Source organism: Pelecanus crispus, chromosome 6 (assembly GCF_030463565.1).
Source record: "Pelecanus crispus isolate bPelCri1 chromosome 6, bPelCri1.pri, whole genome shotgun sequence".
Taxonomy (NCBI): domain Eukaryota; kingdom Metazoa; phylum Chordata; class Aves; order Pelecaniformes; family Pelecanidae; genus Pelecanus; species Pelecanus crispus.
Genome location: NC_134648.1, coordinates 13,464,692 through 13,483,579, shown reverse-complemented (window position 1 = coordinate 13,483,579; position 18,888 = coordinate 13,464,692). Strand labels below are relative to the sequence as shown.

At 42.7% G+C, this 18,888-nt stretch overlaps 1 protein-coding gene across 3 annotated transcripts; it reads left to right on the top strand.

The window, feature by feature from the left end:
- The first annotated feature begins 91 nt into the window (after positions 1 to 91).
- Positions 92 to 14,110, top strand: WEE1 (WEE1 G2 checkpoint kinase). Of its 3 annotated transcripts, XM_075713292.1 has the most exons (13): positions 92 to 643; positions 2,931 to 3,139; positions 3,645 to 3,711; positions 3,796 to 3,968; positions 4,906 to 5,027; positions 6,408 to 6,554; positions 6,975 to 7,070; positions 7,152 to 7,237; positions 7,501 to 7,671; positions 7,762 to 7,907; positions 10,427 to 10,556; positions 12,036 to 12,153; positions 13,998 to 14,110. In XM_075713292.1, exons 1-12 carry the CDS (start codon positions 92 to 94, stop codon positions 12,132 to 12,134), a joined length of 1,998 nt encoding a protein of 665 aa, XP_075569407.1. In that variant the 3' UTR covers positions 12,135 to 12,153; positions 13,998 to 14,110. The 3 variants fall into 3 exon arrangements, with proteins under 3 accessions (XP_075569407.1, XP_075569408.1, XP_075569409.1); XM_075713293.1 differs by lacking the exons at positions 12,036 to 12,153; positions 13,998 to 14,110 and having other exon boundaries at positions 10,427 to 11,763; XM_075713294.1 differs by lacking the exons at positions 10,427 to 10,556; positions 12,036 to 12,153; positions 13,998 to 14,110 and adding an exon at positions 10,018 to 10,222.
- Positions 14,111 to 18,888: the final 4,778 nt, after the last annotated feature.

The window sequence follows — 18,888 nt, the reverse complement described above, 5'->3', positions numbered from 1 at the left end:
CGTAGCGCGGCGAGGGGACGCGGGGCAGCGCAGCGACAGCGGGCGCGGCGCGGCCGGGTTCGGCCGTGAGCGGGGCTCGCAGCGAGCCGCCATGAGCTTCCTGAGCTTGCAGCAGCAGGCGGCGCCGCCGCGGCGGGTCTCGGCCCGGCGGGCGGCCGCCCCGATCCGGCAGAAGCTGCTGTTCCTGAGCGGCAACAGCGACTGCGAGGAGGAGGAGGACGACGAGGAGGAGGAAGGCGGCAGCAGCGGCAACAGCACCGGCGAGGACTCGGCCTTCCAAGAGGCGGACTCGCCGCTCTCGGCGGCTCGCACCCCGGCGCGGGGCGACCCGCCCCTGCTGGAGGAGGAGGAGGAGGAGATGGAGCCAGCGGCGGCGCCGCTGCCGGACGAAGGGGACTCGTGGGAGGAGGAGGGCTTCGGCTCCTCTCCGGTGAAGTCCCCCGGAGCCTATTTCATGGCCGGCTCGCCCTCACCCCCCCCGAAGGGCCGCCGTTACTGCGGGCGCTCTCCGCCGCACTCAGCAGCGAGCGGCTACCGGGTGCGGAGCGAGGAGCCCAGCTCGCCGCTGCCCGACTACCCCGGCACCCCGCCTCACAAGACTTTCCGCAAGCTGCGCCTGTTCGACACGCCGCACACCCCCAAGGTGAGGCACCCGCCCTGGCGCCGGAGCGCTCCGCCGCGCTGCGGGGCCGCCTGCCCGGGGAGAGGGCGGAGGACGGGGCGGAGGACGGGGGGGGTTGCCGGGTCGGGCAGTGCTCGGCGGCCGGCGCGCTCCCGGCGGCCTGCGGGGGGGGCACCGCGCCGCGCCCGGCGCTCGCAATGCCGGGGGCTAGGGGGCGGCGGCCGCTTGCACCGCCCCGCCCGCCCCCAACGGCAACTTGGCGTCCGCCGCGGGATCTGCCTGCGGCCCGGCCGTTACGGTTATGTAAGCCGCGGGGGGCGAGGCTCCGCCCGCGCCGCTGGGCGGCCGCTCGCTCGCTCGGGCTCCGCGCGCCGGTGGGCCCGGCCCGGCCGGGCGGGGGGAGGGGGCGGGCGGCGCGTGAGGGGCCGTGAGGCGCCGCCTCTCCGGCGGGGCGGGGAGGCCGGAGGGGTACCGCCGCCCCCGGCCGGGCCTCTGGGCCCGCGGGGTGGCTGGGGGCGTGGGACGGTCCCCCTTCTGTGTATATCTGTCGTATGTATTGGTAAATACGTTGTTACATTTTCATGTATGTTATTTATACATATGTAAGTACCCTGCTTTTGCTACGTTTTGTGGAAAAGGCTTTTAAAAAGGTGAAAGGAGAATATTAAACTCTCGAAGTATTTTAGTGTCGCGTGGGCATTTGTACTTTCATAACCAGAAAGTTAAAGCTTGAATCGCAATTCGCTCCTGCGTGTCTGTCAATAAATTAGTACGTCTTGCTTGAGTACTGCCGTTGTTGTGCTGTATGCCAGTGCAAGGTCAGCGTCTGCGCTCTTCTCGCATCAAATGCAAAAAGCTGTTTGAGTAGCAGATGCTGTTAAACTGATGGATTTGAAAGCTTAAAGGGATAGGTAGCTCTTAACTCTGTCAATAACAGACGTTTGCAAGGCATTTCAACTTTTGAACTCAACGCTCATGTAAAACACCGTATAGTGAATTTAAATCTAGTGATAATAGGCTTGCTTTCTTCATTACTTTTCATACTCCTTCAGAATTAATCCAGGGATAATCCCCGGGGATAATCTCCCAGGGGTCTATAGACTATAGATTGAAAACAACTGACTTAAGGTGCAAGGAAGGCAACCTTGTTAATTGGTTTTCTACAGCTTCCATCTCAAATGAGGTTTCACTGGTAGAAGTCAGTGGTACGTCTTTGGAAATAGCAAAATTAGTGATGATCTTGTACTGAGTCAGGAGCAGATGCTTCAGAAATGCAAGAGTCTTGTGGATTGTGACACTAAAACCAAGGTTTTACCACAGCAGTTCAGTGGCAGTCTTAAATTAGGTGCCCAAATTCTACATGGGTTATCTTGGAGAGGTTGTCTTTGGAATCTGGAAGAATCAGTTGGTTAAGGTATCCAGTGGAAGTATTGAAATGTGTGTTGAGACGCGCAGTTACTTAAAGGTCTTCATCTAGTCCAGATTTGGGGAGTGCAGTTGAGATTCCCAAGTATCAGCCTTCTTCCCTATGGTGGTTTAGGCTTTAGTTATGTCAAGTCTTTATTTTGTAAGGCCTTGCTAGGATAAGGCAATACTCCTGCTTGTGATCCAGTAGGTCAGTGGTTGGCATCCTCACCAGGATGCAGGAGACTCAGGTGCAAACTTCCCTATCTGACTGGGAGAGGCTTCGTCATGTGCCTGGAAAATACCTGGTCTGACAAATTAGTACCCAAAAGATCTGTTTTGGATATTAAACTGAGGGTGCAACAGTACTGTCAATTCTTGAGCAATTCTTTGTAGGCTTATGAAGAGGCATCTGTACATCAGCATCAAATCTTTTATTTACTTTTTCTTTTTAGCTTGCCACCTAAATTTGTAGTCACCGAAGATAACTTCCTATGTCTGATCTAACTTCCATATCTTGCATGTGAAAATGATGGTGATAATAGCCCAGGATGGTCTGTGAGTTTCAGATGTGTTCGTTTCATGGACAAAGAATTGTCCAAGAAGTTTAGGTGATGACATGATTAAAGACAGAAAAACACTGCTCTCATAACCTTTCCTGCCTATTAAAAATTACTTTAACATTCAGTGTTTTCTTTAACTGTTTTTGTGTAGAGTGTAAAGCCCAGTAGTTTCTTTGGAATTCTTTTTGGTGGAAATGCAGGTATTTTGAACAACTCATGCTAACTTTGATTACACAGTACAGTAATGATGGCTTTCAAGCATGACCTGACTGTGTCTAAAGCAATATTGAGGCTATAAATGTCTTTTCTTCTTCTTCTTCTTCTTTTTTTTTAATAAATAGAGTTTGCTCTCTAAAGCACAAGGAATAGGTTCCAGCTCAGTCAAACTTCGAGGGGGCTCTCTATTTATGAATGTTGGGAAATTGGAGAAGCAAGAAGAAGATATTAGACAAACACCTCATGTGAACATTAATCCCTTCACTCCTGATTCCATGTTCCTTCACAACTCCGAAGGAAAATGTCGTAGGAGAAAGAGAACGCACTGGAATGAGTGAGTAACTTGCATCTTCCTTTGTTAAGCTTATCTTTAGAACTACTTTTATCTGCAAAAGTTTTGTTACAAATTGCTTCTGTGAAAGTATTTTTCCTTGCAAATCTGTTAGTAATGCATAATATAGCTCTTAAAGTATCTGCATGATATTATGAAATAACCATTTAGCACCAGATCTTTTGATGAGTATACAGAGAGGATAGACTAGGCTGTGTCCTACAGTCTTTTTACCTGACTGAATGAGCTATGCACACAGTCTTTTCTTGAGAAGGGAAAACCACATTAAATACTAGTACGAAACATGAAGAAAGAAATGACAAAGATTTTAGCGTGGTACCTTCATTTGATGAGTTTGGGCTTACAAATGTCTAGCGTTCAATTAGTTAAACTAAACTTGGGTAGAATGGGAGAATTAGATCTCAGAAAAATCAACAGCTGCTAGACTTCAGTTTTAAGTTTACTTAAGCCATATTACTTCTGCAAAAGTAACTGGTGTGAATTTCAGCTCTTGTGGAGAGGACATGGATGCAAGTGATGGAGAGCCTGAAGATGAAACAATCAGACCTGCTAAGGTAATTAAATCTTTAGAACTTGATACTAAGTTTGGCAGTTTGTGTATCTGCAGATCTAAGTATCTTCCTTTCTAATCTTTGCAGAGGATAACAATAACAGAAAGTAATATGAAGTCACGGTATGCAACCGAATTTCATGAGTTGGAGAAGATTGGATCTGGTGAATTTGGTTCTGTGTTTAAATGTGTAAAGAGGCTTGACGGCTGTATCTATGCAATAAAGCGATCCAAGAAACCCTTAGCTGGCTCAGTGGATGAGTGAGTATTTCTTCCTATTAGAAGTCACCTCTTGGTGCTTTTTCCTCCCATGTCTCTTTGTATTGGTGTCTAGAGAAGGCATTTAAGAGAAAAGTATAAATATACATGAATTTAATGTAAACTAGATAAAATTTTGAAGTCACTTTACATCTTTTATTTTTTTCTGAAAACTGCAGTACTGGGGAGGAAAGGCTACTTGGCCTTTCTCCTAGCAGGCATTTGTCCCAATAGTCTGTGTGGAAACAGATTGTTCTCATCTGGAAAGTAGGAATAATGCTTACTTGCATTAATGGCAGGAGGGGCTGTAGGAATAAACTGCAGTGATGATCCTTTGAGATATGAAAGGAAAGCAATGTTCCCCATTAGGTCCTCATCCTTGTCAACTTGAGTGACGTGCAGATTACTTAAGTCAGTTTTGGGGTATTTTTTGGCATTTGTGAATGAGCCTGCGATTCATGACTTTTTTTCCCCCCCACTGTTCTAATAGTTATAATATAAAACTCCACAAGTCTGAGTTGCTCAAAATTGCATACCAGACTTACTTTACACATAAGAAGTTAGGATGAGTTCAGTCATACTCCTGGCTTATGATCATCATTAGTTTTTTCCTAAAACTTGAATGATGTTTCTCAAAGCTTGCTGCTGGTTGGAAAGTGTGTAATGGAAGTGGCAGCTCCCTCACGAATTATCTACAACAAAACCTGATTTTTGATGTTCTATATACTTAAGTCTTTTAATACAATGTGAATTATTTTAGCTGTTTGGATATAAATATAAATCCACCTTAAGGTGCCACAGAACTCATTATGAAGACTTTAATTAGAAACCTGAGCTGGCAGAGGGGCATGATACTGTAATAAGTGTTTCTATCAAGCTGAAACTCGACTAATTTCACCTCAATATTCTTGTGTGCTGTTACTTTTTGTGACTCTAACAGGCAAAATGCTTTAAGAGAGGTCTATGCACATGCAGTTCTGGGACAGCATTCTCATGTAGTAAGATATTACTCTGCATGGGCAGAAGACGATCATATGCTTATACAGAATGAATATTGCAATGGTAAGTAAAGTTTATGGCTTGTTCTGAACTTGCTTTCAAAAAATCTAATTTTTGGAGATACACAGGTATGTCTACAGAGCCCTAGCACTCGTTAGGAATTGGTTGCCCTACACATAGCTCATACCATCGTTGTCTTTGTCTCAAACGTGTCTGATGTTCCCTTTTGTTGGAAAAGGCATATCAGATATATGAAGCAAAAACTATACAAAATTGCAGGGAGTGTCTTACATGTTCAGGAACATTGGAAGTACAGTGAAGCATTTGTGAGCAGCAAAACTGTTCTTTCTTCTGTACAATAGTACAAGCTGGAATAGAGAAAATTACCAGAGAGTTTCCTTTAAAAAGGGAGGTGGACCTGATTTCTGAAGCTTTTTGCTATGGTTGATACCCTGCCAGAGATTTGGAAGAGAGAGGGAGGTATTTTTCCTTGTGTTGGTATCCTGTAATTTGCACAGACTACAGCAGAAAAATAATTTCATTATATTACATGGCTACAAAGAGGGGATACAGCACTAGATTTTACACTTTCTGTGTATCATAGGATACATATCAATCCTACGGTTGGCTTTCTGGGCTGCAAGCGCACATTGATGAAAAGCTGGACGTGAGCCAACAATGTGTGCTTGCAGCCCAGAAAGCCAACCATATCCTGGGCTGCATCAAAAGAAGCATGGCCAGCAGGTCAAGGGAGGTGATTCTGCCCCTCTGCTCTGCTCTGGTGAGACCTCACCTGGAGTACTGCATCCAGCTCTGGAGCCCTCAGCACGAGAAGGACATAGAATTGTGGGAGCAGGTCCAGAAGAGGGCCACAAATATGATCCGAGGGCTGGAGCACCTCTCCTATGAGGCCAGGCTGAGAGAGTTGGGGCTGTTCAGCCTGGAGAAGAGAAGGCTGCGAGGAGACCTTATTGCGGCCTTTCAGTACTTAAAGGGGGCCTATAGGAAAGACAGGGGCAATCTTTTTAGCAAGGCCTGTTGTGACAGGACAAGGAATAATGGATTTAAACTAAAGAAGAACAGATTTAGACTGGATATAAGGAAGAAATTTTTTACAGTGAGGGTGGTCAAGCATTGGAGCAGGTTGCCCAGAGAGGCAGTGGAGGCCCCATCCCTAGAAACACTCAAGGTCAGGTTGGACGGGGCTCTGAGCAACCTGATGTAGTTAAAGCTGTCCCTGCTCACTGCAGGGGCCGGGTGGGCTAGATGACCTCTAAAGGTCCCTTCCAACCCAAACCATTCTATGATCATCAGCAAGTTCTTGGTGATATATTCACTGTTAATTCTGGAAGCCAGTTGTACTTGCTTTTGGAAGCAAGTTGTCATTACTTTGACAACTGTTTGATGTAAAATAATTAGTTGTTTTCTTTAATGTTGTTTTAGGTGGCAGTTTAGCAGATGCCATAAGTGAAAATTACAGGAATATGCGTTACTTTACTGAACCAGAACTGAAGGACCTGCTACTTCAGGTGGCTCGAGGTTTAAAGTACATTCATTCGATGTCACTGGTACACATGGATATCAAACCTAGTAAGTTTGTAAACTGCTTTACTCTGTATTGACAATTTCCTCAGTTAACTTAATCTGCTGTAGAAAAATTAGCAGTTAGCCACACCTTACTAACTCTTAAGTTCTTCACTGAAGTTCTAAATAGGAGTACAAAGATGTCAGTTACAAAATTGGCTAGCAAAGGTAAACTGTTGTTGAGTTTATCTTGGGTCCTGTTTTTTGTAATTGACTCTACTTGCATAACACTTGGCTCCCTTCCCAGCAGAGGGGCCAGAGTAAGTCATAGTTTCTTGCTCTAGGAACTGGGTATGTATACAACTTCTGTTTGGCTAAAGCAAATGGTAGTGAAACTAGATGAAGTAGAAATTGGACAGAAGTTTGTTTGGGTTTTTTTGGTTGTGGTTTTTTTGGGTTTTTTTTAATAATTCTGCTCTTTTTCAGGTAATATTTTCATATCTAGGACATCAGTCCCGAGTACAACTTCAGAAGAAGGTGATGATGATGACTGGTCGTCTGATAGAGTCATATTTAAAATAGGTGAGAAGCAGCATACTTGTGCTCAAAAGAATTGCATTGTCTATTTGTCTTCTGAAAAATAACTTTCTTTTCTTTTTGCAGGTGACCTTGGTCATGTAACTCGAGTATCTAGTCCGCAAGTGGAGGAAGGTGATAGCCGTTTTCTTGCAAATGAAGTCCTACAAGAGGTAACTGTTCTGTTTGTGGAAAACAGTGATGTTAGGTCTGTATGCTGTTTTCTTTAGAGTAATGAGTTGCTGTCTGCTGCCTCCTTGCTGGAGCAGAAACTTCCTAAATGGTATTCTCTTGAACAGTGGTAATACTTAAAGGGGAATGTAATATTGTGGATGTGTGCAGTGCTGAATAGTTTAGCTGTCTGTTAGATTTCTTCTTACACTGGTTGGCATGTGTAGTAAATTTATTTTTCTTTATTTTTCTTTATTTTTTCAAGAACTACACTCATTTGCCAAAAGCGGATATTTTTGCTCTTGCTCTGACTGTTGTCTGTGCTGCTGGGGCTGAACCACTTCCGACTAATGGGGACCAATGGCATGAAATTCGACAAGGAAAACTACCTAGAATACCACAAGTGCTTTCTCAAGAATTACTAGACTTACTAAAAGTAAGAACTCTCGTACCAGTGGCTTACTGGTTACTGTAATTTACTGTATTACTGGCCTCAACTAGAATGCCTTATTTTCTTTCTTCTAAGGTTATGATTAATCCTGATCCAGAGAAAAGGCCTTCAGCTGTGGCACTAGTCAAGCATTCAGTGCTTCTCTCTGCTGCAAAAAAGAGTGCAGAGCAGCTCCGGATAGAACTGAATGCTGAAAAATTCAAAAACTCGCTCTTGCAGAAGTAAGTAGTTCCTTGGGGTCCTTAAATATAACTTAATTTCTAATGGGTTTTCATATGATAGTAGAGTGATGATAAAACGGGACTGTCCTTGTTTCTGCATGAGGTCCACAAATCTGTATGCATGTACATACATGAGAGTACAAAGTGGGTTATGCAACTTTAAAAGGAGCTTTCCCCATAGAAGGAACTTCTTGAACACTCTAAGGGATTGTCAAGTACGCTATTAGTATTCAAGGCATACAAAACATGACAGTTTTTTTAAAAAAAAAGTTTCAAGCATAACGCATACTTTTGTGATTTGTATAGTGTAGCTTACATCTATATTATTTGAGTCTGTGTCTTCCCTGGGTCATCTGTACATTGAAACATGTTGGTAAATGTGACTTAAATGAGCTGTTTTGAACTTAGATGAAATGGCACATAAGGAATGTTTTTGGACTAATTTGACTTTTACACAGCAGTGTTAGTAGGTTACCAGAGAACCATTTGTATTGGGAGGTCATCTTGTCCTACCCTTTGTTCAAACACTCAACTCTGGATTAAAGCTTTGAAGAAGAGATTCCCTTTAGGAAAGTCTGATTTCTGCGTAAGTTTCAGAGAAAGAGTTAGTAAGTTAAGAAGCAATCATCTGAATCTTTCACTGCAGGTAACTTTACACATATTATAGGCAGGCTTTTATGGGGGAATATGGAACACCAAAGTACCAGAGTACTTTCTGACTGGCTCATTTTGAATGAAGTTGTTGACTTCACGTTTGGATTCTCTCCGTTGCTATCTGCTTATCTTGCCATTGCTACAGTCTGAATGCAGCCAGACTTGCCATTTTAGATGGTTATCTTTATAATCTTACGAATTGCACTGATTGCAGAAAGAATAATTGGACAGTTTGTGCAGATTATTCCAGGACAGATTTGCTGAGGTGACTTGCTTGCTTGTATAAAGACAACATTTTTTTTTATCATGTGAAAGGGGAAGTTGGCAAAGCTAATATTTGTGAAGACTACTTCTGGCCTGGCAACAAGTAGGGTACATCTTTATAAAATAACTGTAAATCCAAGAATGATTTAAAAAGAACACTTATCCACAGTAATTTTTAACATTGCATGGGATGGTGTTCCATAAAATAGTTCAGGTAGGTATTCTTCGTTTATTTTGTTTTATTTTGTTTTTTTTAACGCTCCTGCATTTGACCCATTTAAGATACCACTTGTGTATGTAAGTTATCATCCGTGAAAGGAATCCTTGTAAGGAAGGTCAGCTCTTCTACTGTGTTGTCTCCTTCAGAGGAAGGAAGAATTCAAGATTAGACTTCTAGGGAAGAATGGAAGTACATTATAAAAATTAATTTCCTGGTAATGGTGCGGTGGGTGGGTGCATACGTGTGTGTGCATTTGTGACTGACATTCAGTTGTTAGGGAAGATGACTAAAAATTGATTGCATTCTCTTGCAGTGAACTGACACAGTGATAATGTGGGGAGGATTAGATGGGGCATGGGTGTTAATGAGTAATACTCTGGCTTACAAGAATGGGAGTAGCTTATTAAACTAACACATGTAACTTAAAACTAAATACACCTACACCAATAATGCAGCAAGCTTGTAAAATTTGCTTTGGAGTCCAGAGGTGAAGTGAGATTACAAATGCTAGTTCTTACGGTAGAGAAAACTCTTTGAGGGATAGTTTGGGATAGGGGAAGGAAAAGAGTATGGGGGGGAATCCTTACACTTAGCCGTATGTCAGCATTTAAGGAAAGGAGAAAAGGGGTGTGTGGGGAAACCCTTGATAAAGGTAACTTTGTTCTTTAGACAGACTATTTCATAGTTTTATCCTGAGTTTTTTATTTAACTTCATCCTCAGACTGAGTATTGGTAATTCTCTGAAACAGAATAGTTGACAGAATGTTGCACAGGGACAGTGGTCTGTGCTACCTTCAGTGACTCAGCCTTGCGGTTTGGGGCTCAAATTTTTATGTTGGGCAAAAAAGATTTAGGTGGTGATAAGCTTTTGACGTGGGTATGCAAAAGGAAAAGGATGGTTCCCGAGTTGTCTTTTGCTAGTTACGTTCATCTATGTTCACCTAAGCGTGTGTCTGTCTGAATCTTCTGCAGAAGTTCAGTTGTGGATGAATGCCTCACTTGGGCAAACCTCAGTAACTAGCTCTTCAGTGATTTATCATATGGCTTGTACTACAAAGTAAACAGCATCCTACTGTGTTCTGGTAATTGATGTGTGGAGCTGCTTATAAAAGGCTGGATTTCAAAATCTGACCGAGTTGTGTGAATTTGTCATTTCCTTCCCTTGTTGTTCAAAAGAGAGAACATCTGGACAAGTAATGAACATCACTGTCCTCTGGGTTGTAAACAGGTGGGCGTGAGTGATAATGGTCTTAGTGACCTAAATTGACGGCAAGTCTTAAGTTCCGAACCGCTGTAATTCATTTGAAACGCTTTTGCTGTGATATGCCTGTAGTCCTTACTGATACCCTTGCATAAGCATGACTCTCTTGATGTCTTGCAGAGAGCTGAAGAAGGCACAGATGGCAAAGGCCGCAGCTGAGGAGCGAGCACTGTTCACTGACAGAATGACAACTAGATCTACGACACAAAACAGACCATCTCGACTCATTGGAAAGAAAATGAACCGCTCAGTTAGTCTTACTATATACTAACTATGAAGTCTAAACGAACTACTGAGGATGGCTATAGCATCTCTGCCAGACTGAAGCCTAAGGAATTGAAAGCATTCAATTCCTGGTTTCTCGTCCTGTGTCAGTGTCACAAGTTTTACAGGAATTGCTTCTGGGTTTTTACTTGTACAATACGGCTGATTAGCTGTATTAACCATTTGAGTTAATGGACTCCGTTACTATCTTGTCTATGGAGGATCCTGGATGTTAATCCATAAGCCTTTCAGTTACACTGTTAGATGTTACATCGTCCCAGGGTTAACCACTATAGTGGTGTGCTGCTTTGTAGTGTTACGGCATTGTAATAAGAAGTAATATCCCTAATGATCTTTAAGACGGAGGGAGGGGGCCTTGCTTTGACAGTTACTGATTTTTTTTTTTTGGAGCAGAGGGGAATAAATTTTGAAAGACAGGCTTTAAGGCCACCTACACTCAATGTACCTGATGCCAGGTAGACCTTTATTGTGAATTTTATTTGTATATTCAACTGGGAGCACTTTGTAGGCATTGCATAAACCACAGCTTAGAAACCTGTGGAATTAAGTGCCATGTGGAACTGCTGCTATTTTTAGTTTGTTGTCCTCGCTGTAAACTGTAGCATTAAAACAATCATTATTGTGTTAATAGGCTTCTTGTTAAAACAATTACGTGAAACAAATCTAAGCTGCATTTTAGTGAAGGCAGCATTTTTCTCTTGAAGCTAGTGCATTGTGAAATAATGCACCAATTTAATATTTGGACTCTGTATTAGTGTAGTGCAATTGTTAATGTCTTGGCTATTGATGTTTTGTAGTTCTTTCTAATAAGGTTCTCTAAATGTTGGTATTCTCTTCAGTTGTCCATTCTTGAGGCTATTGTATTTTTTTTTTAATGTTGGAATACTTGTAAATAATTGTTTAGTGTAAGTGTTCAGGTTGTTCTTAATTGTTTATGTACATAAATTTGATCGTACTTACAGTATACTATACCGAAACTGCAGTCTGAGGTGCCAACAGGCAAACCTTAGGTATTCAGTTTTAAGTTCCAAAATGAACAGAATGTGGCTGTCAGAACCTGTACTGATGTTGGACATAGGCTGACAGATGTTGCTAAAAAATAGAACTGTTCTAATTACTGGCTTATCTCTTCATTAATTTTAGTTTAAACAATGTTTCCCATTTGTGCTCTATTTGTTCTTACTAGTGTTGAATTTGAATATTAAAGTTAAAAACTTTGTTTAATATTGTCTAACACTTATTTAACTCTATAGTTGTGGAAATAAAATATTGAGTCAGGAATACACAATGACAAGTCCTGATTAGATCTGCTTCCTGCTCCTGCGTAATGCTTGTGGTTTCCTCTCATGAGAGTGGGACTGAGATAACATACTCACTGATAGTTACGTTAGGAGAGAAGCACCACAGTCTGTGCGTTAGTATCTATAGCAGTCTGTCTCTACAGCTTCAGAAATGGTACTGCATGTTGGAAAGACGAAGCCGCTGGAAGATTTCAAGTGGAACCCATGACTGTGAAGATGGAGGACTAGATGAAACTATGTGAAGAAAGACCTGGGTCTGAGGTAAGGAGGAAAACTCATGGAATGGGAAGAGAACTGCTTGGTTAGAAGTTGGGAAGAAAGCAGTGGGAGGAATTGGAATAGTCCAGGGAATGCAAGAACAGCATGTTCTGTGGCATGGATGCAAAATATGTATGCATTTGTATTCCACTTCATGTAAGGAAGAGATATACAGTAAAAGTAATAAAGGCTTAGTAGATTAGCCCATTGGGGAAGCTCTTACATTGCTGTATTAAAGTCGCAGGTGACTGTCAGAGAAGCTGTATGTGAATTGAATGGACTATCATAAAAGTTAACTTTGCAATTAGCAAATAAAAACTGCTAAGTATTTTTATTTGTAAGAGGTCTTGGTGCTCTTCATATGTGACAGTGAAATTCAGAGGCTTGGTTTAGGTAACTTTATTCTCTGAATATGCAGTTCTCATCAGTAGAAATTGATAGACTGGAATATCTTTAAGTTTTTACTTTGTATGATAGTCCTGTCTTGTTTGCGAGAGAACTTAGAATATTTCTTATGGTTTTGTGCAGCATTTTGATGTTCATTTATGCTAAATGAGACCTCTCTTAAAGCATACTTCTAAACAGTCATAAATACCAATTGGTGGGGGATCAACAAACTTAATAAACCTTTATTCCCCTATAGTGTAAATAAATTTGATCTACCTATAATTACATGCTCTTGCATCACTCATTTTCAGAGGCTTGTAACATCAGTACAGGTATTGCTGCACAAACAAGCCATACACAGTAGCTATGTACGCTTGTGGAGGTGTACTCTTCGCTGGGAAAAAAACTGGCTGGATGGCCGGGCACAAAAGAGTTGTGGTGAATGGAGTTAAATTCAGTTGGTGGCTGGTCACAAGTGGTGGTCCCCAGGTATTGGGGCCAGTTCTGTTTCATATCTTTATCAGTGATCTGGACAAGGGGATCGAATGCGCCCCTCAGTCAGTTTGCAGACCACACCAGGCTGGGCGTGAGTGTCGATCTGCTGGAGGGTAGGAAGGCTCTACAGAGGGATCTGGACGGGCTGGACTGATGGGCCGAGGCCAACTGTGTGAGGTTCAACAAGGCCAAGTGCCGGGTCCTGCACTTGGGTCACAACAACCCCATGCAACACTACGGGCTTGGGCAAGAGTGGCTGGAAAGCTGCCTGGCTGAAAAGGACCTGGGGGTGTTGGTTGACAGCCAGCTGAACATGAGCCAGCAGTGTGCCCAGGTGGCCAAGAAGGCCAACAGCATCCTGGCTTGTATCAGGAATAGTGTGGCCAGCAGGAGCAGGGAGGTGATCGTCCCCCTGTACTCGGCAGTGGTGAGGCTGCACCTGGAATACTGTGTCCAGTTTTGGGCCCCTCACTACAAGAAGGACATTGAGGTGCTGGAGCATGTCCAGAGAAGGGCAACAAAGTTGGTGAAGGGTCTGGAGCCAGGTCTTATGAGGAGCGGCTGAGGGAACTGGGACTGTTTAGCCTGGAGAAGAGGAGGCTGAGGGGAGACCTTATCGCTCTCTACAACTACCTGAAAGGAGGTTGTAGTGAGGTGGGTGTTGGTCTCTTCTCCCAAGTAGTTAGCGATAGGATGAGAGGAAATGGCCTCAAGCTGCACCAGGGGAGGTTTAGATTGGATATTAGGAAAAATTTCTTAATGGAAAGAGCGGTCAAGCATTGGAACAGGCTGCCCAGAGAGGTGGTTGAGTCCCCATCCCTGGAGGTATTTAAAAGACGTGTAGATGTGCTTAGCGCCATGGTTTAGTGGTGGACTTGGCAGTGCTAGTTTTATGCTTAGACTTGATGAATGTAAAGGTCTTTTCCAACTAAAATGATTCTATGATTCTATTCTATTGGTCACAGGTTTTGTATCTGCCATGGAAGGGATGCCCAGCCTAAACCATGCAACTGAAGTGGCTTTGGATGTTTTAACTTTCTCCTGTCTGCCAAGGAGAATGTTTAAAAAGGAGCTTCAGCATTTTTAAGTAGTTTATGGGAGCAGTAAGAATAGTGAAATTTTATCTCAAATTTTCATAAGCTTGCCTGAGGCCATTGGTGAGGCTGAGAATCCTGGCCCCAACAGTGGCCAGCGGGAGGAGGCAGAGAATTTGGAAAGTGTGCATTAATGCTTCCCATGAATACTCCCAGCATCCAGCGAGTCATGATTCAGATGCTTGCTGAGTGAGAAGCGGTACCCGTTTTTACTGACACTGAAGGGTTCTTCTTTTTTGATAGAAACAATCTTACAGTAATTTTGGCAGCTTACCAATTTATTGCAAAAACAGCATTTGGGCAAAACTTGGATGTAGTTAAGCAAGCCACCTTTTCAGGTGGAAGAAGTAGCTACTACCCTCTCGCAAAATGTAGGAAGTCAGATGTCAGCTGAAGAAATTCTAGCAAGCATGGTGTAACGAGATGAACTTCAGCACTTTAAGAAGAAAGCTTTATCTCAATTTAAGAAGCAAGGATTAGAGTTGGATGGCAAATGGGTTATTCAAAATAGCTACACTTAATGTTTAACCCTTTTTCTTGTGAAATCATGTAGCTTAATTTTCCAATACAGAGGTAGCATAGTACCTTAACTTTTGTGATCAGAGTACCTGACTTCTTGAAGAACTACACAGAAAGAGAACCTAAAAATAACTCAAAGAAGGTATTTCATATCCCCACCTCCTCTAGATACTTGTCTGCTGCTTTGTCTTCTGTCTTTGAATATAAATCCAGTGTCTGTAATTCATCTTCTAATGATACGTTACTGGACAACACTATCTGTCTAGTCTTGCTTAGTCTTGCTGCATCTTGTGCCCAAAGAGTGGGTGGTGTGGTGGACTAAAGCTCTTACAGAATTAGCTTCCTGTAAAGACATGACACCACTTAACACTGACAAATGCTGCTTTCCAAAAGAATATTCTGAAATTGTTCCATCTAAATGATTTATTTGTGGATGAATTGTATTCCATTTGACTGTACAAAACTAGTTCTTGTTGGAAACAAACAAAAGAAAGTATTAAACCACACACACCCCCCCGCAACTTCTTAATGGGAATTTCAAGTATCAAGGATTGATTCACTTTTTGGATAATTCATCTTGTGAATCAAACCTTTCCTTGGACTACCTGTAGAAGTATTGACGGTCCTTAGTTTTTCTTTTTTTTTTTTTTTTTTTTGCAGGCTAATCCATTATAATTAAATCATAAATGCTGTATTTTTTAAAATATTTTGAGTCCCATATGGTACTCAAATACTATATGAAGTTCTATTTACACCATTACTATCAAAACAAAATTGGATTTACTTGGACAACATCTTTTCCAGAAAACAGTACTGTGATAGTCATGCATACTGCTGGTCCATTATAGCCATGAAGGCCGACAGATGCACGAGGAATATGTCTGTAAAGAGAAGTTAGCACCTTCCGGTTGGAAACTATAGCAGAACTAGAAATTGTTGTTCTATTTTCACAGATTGCATATCAAACTCCCAGCAATTTTTGCCATGAATTCACACAGGGTTAACCAGCTAGAATTACTAAGGTCATCTTAGTCTCTGTTTTGGTTTTGGTTTTGTTAAGCTATTGATACACAATATTTGTCTAGGTTTTTTGGTTTTTTTTTTTTCCAGTTTCCAAGTGTTATAGAATCATAGAATGCTTTGGTTGGAAGGGACCTTTAAAGGTCATCTAGTCCAACCCCCCTGCAATGAGCAGGGGCATCTTCAACTAGAGTAGGCTGCTCAGAGCCCCATCCAGCCTGACCTTGACCTATCAGCTCACTGATTTCCTCCCCCCCCGCTACAAGCTCTTGATTACCACAGACCTAATAACATGTTTTATTCTGTTTGGGATGGATCTGAATTGGTAAGATGTAGAACCTGAAAAACTTACTGACTACTTGGCTTTTTTATGAAGTTATAGATAAGCTTTACCTCCACCTAGAAATGGAGGTAGGCACTGCTTGTATATTTGAAAATAGCATTTCAATTTCATAGACTGCATTACTTTAGACTATAACATTTAAAAGTTTCATGAATAAAAGTATATTTGGTCACCCTATTCTTCTTGTGGAAATGGGGGGGGGGGGGGGGGGGGGGGGAAGTGCCATGCATTTTTTGACCCCCTACCAAAAGCTGACCAGCTTGACCTTGTCTTTAGTGTGTGTTGTAGTCTCCAGCAACACCTGCTGGACAAAATAGTCAACTGTACACTAAATTTTTGTCTTTAACGTGTGTGTGTGCTAGTATGACACTTGACCCTAAATGTCAGAAATAATTATCTTGTTCTGCAGTAGTGATTGACTATTCTTGCCAGCAGTAGCTCAGGTAAGTTTTGACTTTTATTTTTTCATCTGCACCCATCCCAGTCCTGTAGGCTTGGAAAAGGCATCCTCTTGATTTCACCGTATCTGTGATTTGGTATATAACATGTATGCACGCTTCATAAATTGTGCATGTGTGCTACCTACGAGTATCACTGCTATAGCTGTGCTTGAGGACTCAGGTCTAAAGCAATGGCCAGCAAGAGTCAAAAGCAGGGCTGTTCCCTGTCTGAACCCTACCTTCTTTCAGTGAACTGTGGAAACCATCTGAGAGTGAGCTGCAAGCTCCCCTGGTTGGAGGCTGCTGGGTTGACACATAGGTTCTTGTCTCAAAAAACACTGCAGAGAGAAAGCAGGGAGAAGCAGCGACTGGGCAGGACAACACACAGGAAATTAAACTCCTGCTTCTGTTTAAACAGTTGGAATTGGATGAAGATGCTATCTTCCCAAAGCATAATGGGATTGGCGTAGGGGAAAAGGAGGTCCCTTGAGGACAGAATATTGCTGTGTCTAATTAAACAGGAAACAATTTATTACTGTTGCTCAGAGATCTGAGATTGTACATGCTTAAGAATTATCTGAGATTCTGGATAGTCTTGAAAAATCTGAAGAATTAGTTTCAAAGGTCTTCCTTTTGCCAGTTATTTGACTCCCTTCTAATATTCAGCATCAATATTTAGCATGCCATCTGAATAATCATGCTGGTCTCAACTGATTTCTCTGACTCAAGATGAAAGCAGAATAACTGGCCTAATTCTAATTAATGATCTTCTATGTATCCCTAGGGTTACTGCCAGATAGGTGGGTTAATGGACATAAAAACTGCTGCTGTTACCGAATTAGCATTTATGCGCAGGAAAAGATTCTGCATGTTCAGCCTGCATCCTGACGGAGATCTTGTTCATCTATTGATTTACAGACAACAGAATGCACCACTAATGAAATTATTTTAGGCAAGGTGTTCTGCAGGATAGGGATGGGGGGGGGGACAGGAGAAATACTACATATTCCCAGCCTTGGGTGATCTTCCTACCTCTGCAGCTGTTTCCTCTTACCTCTTCACTCTCAGCTACTTAGGTGATAAGATGTTTAGGGCAGAATCTCCCCATATATTTGTTCCATGTCTCAGCAAGTGGGATTTTAATCTCCTTTTGGTCTTGTAGGCACCAAGTCGATATTGATTGACAGTCTTCTACACTAATCCTGCTTAAATGCCTTTTTCCACTGACCATTTCTCTCTCCAGTTTCCATCCCAAAACATGGTATCAGATGGTTACTGCAGTACACGCCTGGGATTTCATTTCCTCTTCTTTTCTGCAGGTAAGGTATCTGTGATAATCTGTTCTATGGTGAGTTCTCTAACTTGGTGAGAAATACCTTATCAGCTACTAGTGTAGAGTAAGAAGTGTGTTATCAGGGAGGAACTGAAAAGTAACTTAATGCTCTGTGTTTTACCTCTTCATTATGTCTCTCCTCAAGTTTGACTAGAAATGCATTTGTTGTGCATATGTGTATAAATAGCAGAAAACTGTATGTCCTGGTTTCAGCTGGGATAGAGTTAATTTTCTTCCTAGTAGCTCGTAGTGCTGTGTTTTGGATTTAGTATGAGAATAATGTTGATAACACAGTGATGTTTTAGTTGTTGCTAAGTAGTGTTTATATTAGTTGAGGAGTTTTCAGCTTCCCATGCTCTGCCAGGTGCACAAGAAACTGGGAGAGGGCACAGCCACGACAGCTGATCCAACCAGCCCAAAGGGCTATTCCATACCATATGATGTCATGCTCAGTATATGAACTGGGGGGAGTTGGCCGGGGGCAGCGAACACTGCTCAGGGACAGGCTGAGCATCGGTCAGCAGGTAGGGAGCAACTGTATTGTGCATCACTTGTTTTGTATATTCTTCTATCATTATTATTACTTTCTCTTCCTCTGGTGTCCTATTAAACTGCCTTTATCTCAACCCCCAGGTTTTACTCCCCCCACCCCACCCCCACCCCCCCCGATTCTCTCCCCCATCCCACCGGGCAGAGGGAGGGTGAGCAAGCGGCTGTGTGATGCTTAGTTGCTGACTGGGGTTAAACCACGACACTACAGTAAAGTAGGTGTGCTTTGCTGGAATTGCTCTAAAGATTGCTCTAGAAGTCTTAGAAGTTAATGGAAAATTAACTTTTTTTTTTTGTAGGAGAGACTGAGCTGCCATTCTGATTCTGACCCCCAATATCAATACAGGCTGGGGGATGAAGGGATTGAGAGCAGCCCTGCGGAGAAGGACTTGGGGGTCCTGGTGGATGAAAAACTGGACATGAGCCAACAATGTGCGCTTGCAGCCCAGAAAGCCAACCGTGTCCTGGGCTCCATCAAAAGCAGCGTGGCCAGCAGGTCGAGGGAGGGGATTCTGCCCCTCTGCTCTGCTCTGGTGAGACCTCACCTGCAGTACTGCG

Coding starts and splice junctions, on each gene's coding strand:
- WEE1 (XM_075713292.1), top strand. CDS start 92: ATGAGCTTCCTGAGCTTGCAGCAGCAGGCGGCGCCGCCGCGGCGGGTC. Junction 5,028..6,407: donor ACAGAATGAATATTGCAATG/GTAAGTAAAGTT, acceptor ATGTTGTTTTAG/GTGGCAGTTTAGCAGATGCC. Junction 6,555..6,974: donor ACACATGGATATCAAACCTA/GTAAGTTTGTAA, acceptor GCTCTTTTTCAG/GTAATATTTTCATATCTAGG.